The 9131-nt window shown below is 39.1% G+C and overlaps 1 protein-coding gene across 4 annotated transcripts; it reads left to right on the top strand.

Annotated features, from left to right (window-relative positions):
- Positions 1-3152: 3152 nt before the first annotated feature.
- On the top strand, positions 3153-9131 carry LOC311442682 (CDC42 small effector protein 2-B-like). Of its 4 annotated transcripts, none has more exons than XM_084532186.1 (4): positions 3153-3453; positions 5226-5438; positions 5884-5985; positions 6573-9131. In XM_084532186.1, the coding sequence occupies exons 2-4, from the start codon at positions 5385-5387 to the stop codon at positions 6645-6647; spliced, it is 231 nt and encodes a 76-aa protein (XP_084388312.1). In that variant the 5' UTR covers positions 3153-3453; positions 5226-5384; the 3' UTR covers positions 6648-9131. The 4 variants fall into 4 exon arrangements, with proteins under 4 accessions (XP_084388312.1, XP_084388313.1, XP_084388311.1 ...); XM_084532187.1 differs by lacking the exon at positions 3153-3453 and adding an exon at positions 3493-3685; XM_084532185.1 differs by lacking the exon at positions 3153-3453 and adding an exon at positions 3774-4401.

Raw genomic sequence — 9131 nt, 5'->3', positions numbered from 1 at the left:
AGTGGTCATTCAACATGAAGTCAACTGCAATGATGTTTTGGAGCAAGAACAAATTCCTTAAAGTAGTCTGAAGCAACACTGAAATGCTGTTACTGAAGTAGTAATAGATTAAAACTTTCCGCAGATGTATTTTCTTTAAGTTGATTTTGTCTTGTCTTAATTGCCAGTGGATTGTTGACCTGTGCTGTGGTTTATGTGTATTTCTAAAAGAAATGTAAAGAATTTCTGCAGTCCATTTTTGGAGCAGAATGTACATAAATACTGTTTATTTTTTTTATTATTATTATTTTGTAACGTAACTTCAAAACTAGAATCTAGGAATTTGAACTATTCTTATTAAAGTATAATATGGAATTAGATGCCTCCATGAAGTATACTAATCTGAATTAATTTCCTTTAATATTTCTTGTTTTCTGTTGCCTCATGTAGTATCCAATTTAGTGTTTCAAGCTGTAGTCTCTTGTTTTCTGTTTTTTTGTTTGTTTGTTTGTTTTCTTCTGTAGTTTGCTTGTTTGTTCTTTGAAGTTTTTTGTTTGTTTGTTTTCAAAAAAAAATCATGTCCACTGTTACTGAAAATGAGAATTCTAAGCACAGAAATTGATGCTTTTGCAATTGCATGCTACAGCATTTCTTTGGAATTCCTGAGCAAATGAAGCTTGCAGTGTTTGATTCCTCAGGCAAATACATGTGAAAATATAGTTGGTAGTTTTACCTTAAAATTGTAGAAAGTTCTGTTCTTGTATGAATAAAAAACTTTTAGATAGAGATTTTATTAAAATTAAATGGGGGAAAACAAATTGGGGAAAGTTTGAGCAGCTTATATAACATCTTTATTAATTCAATGAACTCTTAATTATGCCAGTTAAAACTATGATTTGTTATCTCCATTAGATACTAGTCTTTCAAATGATACTCTTATGTTTTAATGCATAAAAAGTAAATGTTGGATTAATATAACTACAGTGTACTGGCATCAAATGCATTTACAGCTAAATTGAGTAATCTTATTGTTGTATGCATTTAGTCTTGCTTGGCTTTAGTAAAAACTGATTTATCAATTAGATAAACGTAGTATTGGACACTTTTGTATTGATTTTTTTTTTTTTTTTTTTATCCAGGTGAAGAAGTATAGCTAAACGTATTGCTTAGAGAAACAGATAAAATTAGAGGTCTAAAACAATCTCATTGTACTGTTTCATACTTGGTATACGACTTACTTTTGAGTTATCAAGTCACTGTGGTGGAATTAATACTTGTATGTGCAGTATTGCTTTGAATTTCTGCTTTCCGAGTGGATTAATACGTGGATTATCAGTGCTGATCGGGGAATCTTGGTTTCCTGGGCTTCTCTCATTAGTATTGTTAACCTGGATACTTAATTCGGGTACCCCCTCCCATCACCATTCAGGTTCACATTAGATAATTTTTTAATTCAGTGAAATCTGGCTTTTTCGCTGGCAGTGGTAACTCTGCCACGTTCATAAGACATATGCTTCCTTGTGGAAAATGGCAACAGAATACTTGATCTGTTTTTAGGCTGTGTGATAAGAGCATAAATAATATGAAGGTTGTTCCTCTAACTGTGCTGTTGGGATTCCTTCACGTCAGTTCCCTCGTTGATTTATCACCAACTGTGCTTTGGTAGATGCCTTCTGCCACCTGCTGTTTGCTTTGCAGCACCGCTCTTCCCCCTTTATTTTAATTTTGAGCTTGGCTTTCCAGCGCCCTGACCTGCAGGAGTAAGCATTTTTAAAATCCCATTAAATCCAAGTAGCCTAATTGTAACTTAATAAACTCCGTCCTGCTGGGAGTGCTGTGCCCGCACCCCAACGTTCAGTTAAACCGCCCTCAAATTTAAACGGCCATTTCAGGCCGTTACTACCAGCCCCTGCGGCCCCTGGGTGGTGCTCGTGCACCACATGCCTCCCCCCCCCCCCTCCGCCCGCGCGCCCCTCGGGAGCGCGCGGCGCGGGGAGCCTCGCGCCCATTGGGCGGGGAGCGCCCAGCTCGCACCCGATAGGGCCGCGGCTCGGCCGCTCGGCGGCGCTCATTGGAGGGGAGGCGGCCGCGCCTGGGGCTGCACCAACGCGCCCTGAAGGCGGGGGGGGACAAGGAAATCCGGGGGGTGCTGCGCCACGACCCCCCTCAGGCGCTGCGGTGGTTCGGCCCGCGGGGCGCCCTGCCCCTGCCTGTGCCCGGCCCTGCGCGTAATTACGGGCCTGCAATTAGCTGGTGAGGGGCCTGCAATTAGCTGATGAGGGGCTGTCCCCGCGCAGCTCCGCGCCTCTAGAGCAGCGTTGTAACTGCGCGGCTCCGAGGGCCTTCCAAAGGGTTCTGGTGTGCTTGGTTGAAATCTTCACCTGTGGTGGAGCGAGGTGACTTGGAGGCACCACCATGCTCAAAGCTAATTAAACTAATTGTTATCTACAAGTTCCACTGTCTTTTTTTTTTATTATTATTTCCATACCTTGCCATTCAGATGCATACCCATACAGCCATTTCAGGATTTTAGCACCATATCAGTAAAACAAGCAAAGCCAGCATAACACACACATTCCAGGCACAGAGCAGGGGGATCTCAGAGAGGCCAACATCCCTCAGAAAGGGATCTCATGACCAGACCTTGAGTCTGTAGGACAACTGTGGAGAACAGATATGTTTAGTCTGTTATTAAGCTGATGGTGCTCATCTCCTGTCAATGGAAAGGGGAGATCCTTTTGTTTTCATTCAGGAGAATGTTCTACACTTCCTATAGAATTAGTATAATAAAACACAGGGCTATTTTCAATACTTTTTAATGCATAGCAATGGTGGGACAAATTGCGTGTTACACTCAGTAAAATATATCTAAATGCCCATAAAGCTCTGGGGCGCTTACACGCCACGGAGCGTGGCTGTGTATGCTGCCCATCGTATTCAACATCTGTGTCTGCGCGTGCTAGCTGTTTCCCTGGCCCTTTGTCTCTCTCTTCTTGATGCTGCTGCTGCTATGGGGAAAAACAGAGAGAAAGAACAACAGGATATTGTCCGGTTCTGGTCTGTGTGCCAACAGTGACAAAACGTTGTTTTCTCCTCGGTTTTGGGATTCTTGTTGGCTTTTATTAGTCTTGGGCGAGCCTGAGCACATTAAGATGTTTTTTAAATTCTTCCAGTTACTGTGGAAACCTTGAGTCTCCGGGAGGAAGGTGGTGTCCCGTGCCCTTGTGCAGACATTTCTGTTTGGGAGGATGACACCCTGACTCATGCAGAGGAAAAGAAGAGCCCCGTTGCAGAACACAACAGGAAGACGTTCAGCACTGCTCTTTGCCAGGATGACACCTGCAGGGCTGCCGCAGGAGTGGAAGTGAGCCACAGGCTGGATGGGTAGCGCTGAGAAAACTGCATTGCTGTACAAATCTCACGCCAAACCAGAGCACCATTTTGGCTTCCATTCTCCTTTTCTGACACCTGTAGGTAAGCATGAAGTGCACTGCCAGATAGACTTCTGCAGCAAGTTACCGAGCAAAGGAATCATCCCGGGGTGCGGATTCACACCAAAGTGGTCTTGTTTAGCTGTCAGGATTATAATCAAGGAATATCAACTGCAAATGTGCTAGGGTTGCTGAGGCAGGAACTGGCTGCTTGCCAGTGCTTGAATGAGGAGGTGGCACCCGGCAGGACGCCTGGAGCTGCGGGTGACACACAGGTACGTGCTGCTGAGGCTGAAGGCTGTGGGGTACAGCAGGAGGAGAGCAGGTGTATGGCCACTATTTTGGGATGGGGATGTTCCTATGTCTAATTTGACTCTGGTAAACTCATTTGACCCCCCATTAAGTCTGCTTTCAAAATAGGTTATTAGGGTACAGTGACACACTTTGTGATTTTTAAGAAAATCTTAGCTTTGATAATCTCCTTAACATGCATTAAACCCAAATAGTCTGCAGCTTCTGTGAAGTGTGGGCAAAAGCTTTGGTTTCTGCGTGTTCTTGCAGTTGTGGGGACCACTGTCCCTGCTTTGCTGCACCCATACAAGACACCAGTGGTGATAAAGGCCTTTGTGAGAGAATGAAGCAGGGTGAAAAATGATCATTTAGCCAGCTAATGAGTTGTATTAAAACCACACAGGATATAACGGAGGTTTTAATTTCTTCAATAATGCATCATATAGACCACCTAAAGCTAGGAAGCAAATGTCACAAACGCTTTGAAACATAAATGGCAGAAATTTAAAAAATCTGCTTCAAGTGTGAGAAGTGACAAAGTGAAATAGAACTACAAAGGTGAAAGATATTAATGTGCTAATTACATAATTGTGGGACTACATAAGAAATGCCTGCAATAGGGGGAGTTTATGCAGTTTGTGAGGACTTCAGTATTGATTTAGGAAGACTGAATTTATGGTGTTGCAACTTCTGTTAAGCTGTAAGCTTTTTAAAGAACTTCTTAATAAATTGACCTGTTATTACATTGTTTGAATGCTGTAGGATGTGAAAATATTGATGTGATGCCTGGGCTTGATTCGAAGGGGGATGTATCTTAAAAATAAAAATAAACAAGTCACTGACACTACACTATTGGGTTTTATCATAGCTTTAGGACTTGTATAGTCCATGAGTTTCCTGTTTATGATTCTGATTTGGGATTGCTGTGTTCATCGTTCTACGTGTTCTGGGAAGTTCTGGGCTCTGTCTGATGAACTGGTTCTGTTGCTGATTTAAAAAAAAAAAAAAAAAAAGCTTTCCTTTTTTTTTCTGGTTTAATGGCTTTTTGGTGTTGTAGAGTTCTCTTTACTTTGAACTTCTCTGTGTCTGTGAAGAGCAACTATGTAAGACGTAAGAATACTTTTATTTTGCAAATATTTGTGAAGCTTAATCATTCAGTCTGTTGTGCTTCTAAGCTGTTCTTTCTGGAAATACTAAATAGTTGAGAAGCTTTGGCCAGCTCTAGTTACAACAGGGTTATTGACTGTTAAACAAGACTTAGTTTAATTCTTGTGTTGCTTTAATTACACTTCTGTAAAGACGCTAGAATATATTCTACTTTCTGTCTGGGAATAAATGTGCATGCTTGTTCATGCTGTCTTCTGATGTGAACCTAGTGATTTTTAAATTGATACTGCTACTCGATGGAGGTATGTCTAAAACAGTTCTCTTACAGACTTGTTTCAGCTTGTTGAAATGTCTGTTGCTCAATAACTGTTACAAAACTTTAGATATTTTAGTATAAATTAAATAATTTCTTTCTAGGTATACTCATCAGATGCTTTCTGTGATCTTTATCTGTGAATCTGCTCAAGCAATTCCTTCCTAAACTCACTTTAGGAACCGCATCTTGGTCCTTGTACTGCTTTAACTCCCAGAGAAATTATTAAATAACAAGACCGTATAACCTACTGAAAACATAAAATGACTGAATTCCTGGTTTGTTTTAACTGGTGCAATGGTGAACAACCCCAGCCGGTAGGTAGATGCACAAATCCCATCTTTTATCATATTTGTAATTTTATCTTTTGGTTATAATGTGAAACGCTTTTACTATCATGTTGTTTTATTAAATTGGATTAATAGAAAAGCTAAGAATGGATATGTTATGCTGTGTTTAAGCTTTATATGTTGTTTGTCAGAAGCTTTGCCAGTATGATTGTTTGCAGTTCTCAGACCCTATATGTAGGGGATTGACTTTTTCCAAAATTCAAGAAAGCTTTTGCTAAAAATCAAGTAGCAGTAATAAAGGTGCGTTTGACCCTCTCATAGTGTGACGAGTGTAAAGCTTCAGCCTGGTTGCCACAAGGAGTCACTGGGGGGTCAGAACTGCCTGTTTTTCTTTGTTTGCCGCTCCTTGTTTCTGTCTGAAAGCTGCCCCATATTTTCTGAGTAGAAACATAAGATATCTTTCTTTTTATAGAAGAGGCGTCGGAGACTGGACCGGAACATGATAGGAGAACCAATGAACTTCGTCCACAATGCGCATGTTGGGACAAGAGAGATGAGTAGTGACTTTTCATCAGTAAGTGTGTGCTCCTGGATAAGCAGGAATCTCAGCTCAGTATCCTGTAGAGCCAGTAGATACTAAAATACTAGATAATATCATGGAAGGACAAAACATCTGTCTTTGTGTTCACCCTACACCCCTTTCACCCCCCCCTCTCCCCCCCCCCCCCCGAAATGCCCCTCAGTTTGTAAGCATAAGATACTATAGAAGATACGTTCCACAGGATGATCTGACTTCCCCAGTGTCTCTGTGTGTGAAGTGAACCCTTTGGGATAATGATTCTGTGGAAGCACTTGATACTAGGTCCAGATTTCACATCATCCAAAATCAAAGTTGTGCCATGTTGAGAGATGTAAGAACAGCTGGATGTTGGACAGTAATACCCATTTCATGCACTGACTTAACACAGAACTTCTAGGTAGTTTTTCTAGTTTTTTTGTTTGTTTGTTTGTTTGTTTGTTTAGTTACTATTTCTCCCCACTGCTACTGGGACCTAGCACTGTCTGCTTCTTCAAATTTATGCTTTTAGAAATTGTTCTGACAACCAGACTTTGTAAGATGAATGTTCTAATTCTAACTCAGTCTACCCCTTCTTCTTCTAGACTGCATCAATTCAGGACCACATGAAGTCTAAAGGTGGTTACACAAATGGCACTTCAGCAACTGCTGAGCTATAGGAAATTGAAAGAAGTCTGACATTTGCCCTGTCTTAAGAAGATCTCCTGGACTGTGCTTTCATATTCTCTAAAGCCTCTTTATCATGAAGTAGAGAGAGTACTTGAATTATAATAGGTCAGTGCGAGCTTTTGCGTTCTTTGCACAATAGCTTCTGAAGGAGTTACTGGAAATTATCCTTAAAAACAGTCTGTCATGGTAGCAACAGTAATTTGTCACTGGATGACTTCCTGGCTGTATTCCAAAAACCTCAAAGTCGTCTTGTAGGATGGGACTGGAAGTTGGCATGAGTTGTCTGGGGTTTTGTTATCTCTCTGTCTCTTCCCCTCAAGAAACAAGACTAATTTTTAATTGGAAGATAACATATTTGTACTTCCTATGTGGGCTAAATTGAATATCTAAGTAGGGTCTTGTAGCCTATAACATAACTTTTGACCTAATTTTTGGATGGCTTACAATTTAAGGCATTAATTTACTGAGTTATGCTTTAGTATTTTTCTCCATGACTTTCAGTAGCGAACCAACTCTAATGTGATGTAACTAGCTGAGTCTGCAAAACCCAGTGAAACTTCTGCCTTGCTGTGATAACGCTGTTGTAGCTTAAAAGGCAGGTTTTGCAGACCTACCCACTTAGAGAAAAACAAGCATTTCTCTCAGTTACTGGCCTGCCTCCCCTCTATATGTGCACTAGTATAACTGACAGGTATTATTAATACAACAAAACTAATATCAGGTATCAGTTAATTTGAAGTGGTGCTACAGTATGCTCACAACTTTACGCTAATTTTGCATGAATACTATTGAATTTTAAGCTAAATACATTTAAGAGCTCCCTGTATTACCTATCTGTAACAATAACTGCACGGAACTGGAAGGGGTATCTCTTGCTTCTGTCTCTTTAATTTCGAAACTATTTTCTTAGATGAACTGAAGTCTTTCTTATATATGATTTTAAATGATATGGGTTAAATAAAGTATAATTTAAATGATAGTCAGGAGAATATTAAATGGAAACTGTCTTTTAGAGTTCCAGTGCTTTATAAATATGGATATTTAGCCATACGCAACCTACAGTTTATCTCTTATATCACTTAATAGAAAAACTAATAAGAACTGACAAAACTGCTTAAATAGAGATTTTCCTTTTATCACATCACTGACAACTGTTCTAACTTAAAATTATGAATGACTGTCAGTGCAGAAACTTGTGAAGTTTGCTGTTGTGGGATTAACTAAATACAACTTTTTAAATTACTGCCAAATCAGCACCAGTTATACCGAAAGTCAGTGCACCTCTCCCTTTCTTGCTCTAGGCATAAGATCATCCATTAAACTTTTTTCATGAAAAACAAGAAACCAAAAGATTTGCCAGCTAGATTTTTGGAAGGCAGATTTTTAACTTCAATGATTATGTTTGTGGCTTATGATACTTTTTTAAACTGGCTTTGCTTAAGTCTTAGGCTGCCTATTCTGAGTATATTAGGTAACTTAAAAGGCGAAAGGTAGGTTTCTGTATGCATTATAAAAAGAAATATTTTCCCCATGCTTCCTTCCCATATTTCATCTTTAAGGGCCAAAGAGGAAGAGAATGCTACTTTCTGTAGTAGTCAACAGCTGATCATTGCATTCAGCAACCACATAAAAGAGTAAAAGAGAACTCTAATGCCCCACATCTTTCTAGGTCCTTGCTTTTGAATTAAATACATGCCATATTTTAATACCTCTTAAAATTAGCACATTAACTGTAAACTTAGCTTTTTAAACACTTTCATATTTTTGTCTTCTAACTTCAGACTTATTCCAGCAAGCTAGTTAGGATGCAGAGTTCAAAGAAGTTAAATCCTGTATACTGTTGAGGAAGCATAAAGTGGCCAAATTATTCTTTAAAAATACATTCTAATTCATCTGCTATTAAACTGAATTCATGTATTCATTAGTCCATACCTGCCAAGAAAAAATAAACATAGGACAGCTGTGATGAAGAAAATGGGTTATATTTTTCTTAACACTACAAGAAAACAAACTAGAGAGTTAGTATTTCCTGAAGACTCATTCAGTATATTTAAGAACAGAGTGGTGTATGCATGACTACAAATAAAGAAGTTGGGGATCATGATAGTTCTTCTTGCTATAAATAAATCAACAGAGATAATTTTGTTATTCAGCTTATTTGTAGAAAAAACCTGCTCCTGATTCTGTAAACCAAACAGCATTACCTAGCGTAAAAGTGATATTCATCAGACTACACAGTATTATCTAGGACTACATTAAAATTAACAAAGTAGTCATATTATTTAAAAAAAAAAAAAAGAAATAAAAACATGTTTAGCTATTGCATTAAGTGCCACTACTTTTTAAATGTAAACAAGCATAAAAGAATGTCTCAGGTATTTTCTTTGTATAATTAGAAGCCTTATTTAGCTCTAGTCTGTCATGTAACTCAATATAAACCTATCTAGGTTATAATAAATCTGTTGAACAAGGCA

Source organism: Aythya ferina, assembly GCF_964211825.1.
Source record: "Aythya ferina genome assembly, chromosome: 11".
Classification (NCBI taxonomy): Eukaryota; Metazoa; Chordata; class Aves; order Anseriformes; family Anatidae; genus Aythya; species Aythya ferina.
The sequence above is the reverse complement of the archived record's forward strand: the minus strand, read 5'-3'. Positions and strand labels throughout refer to the sequence as shown.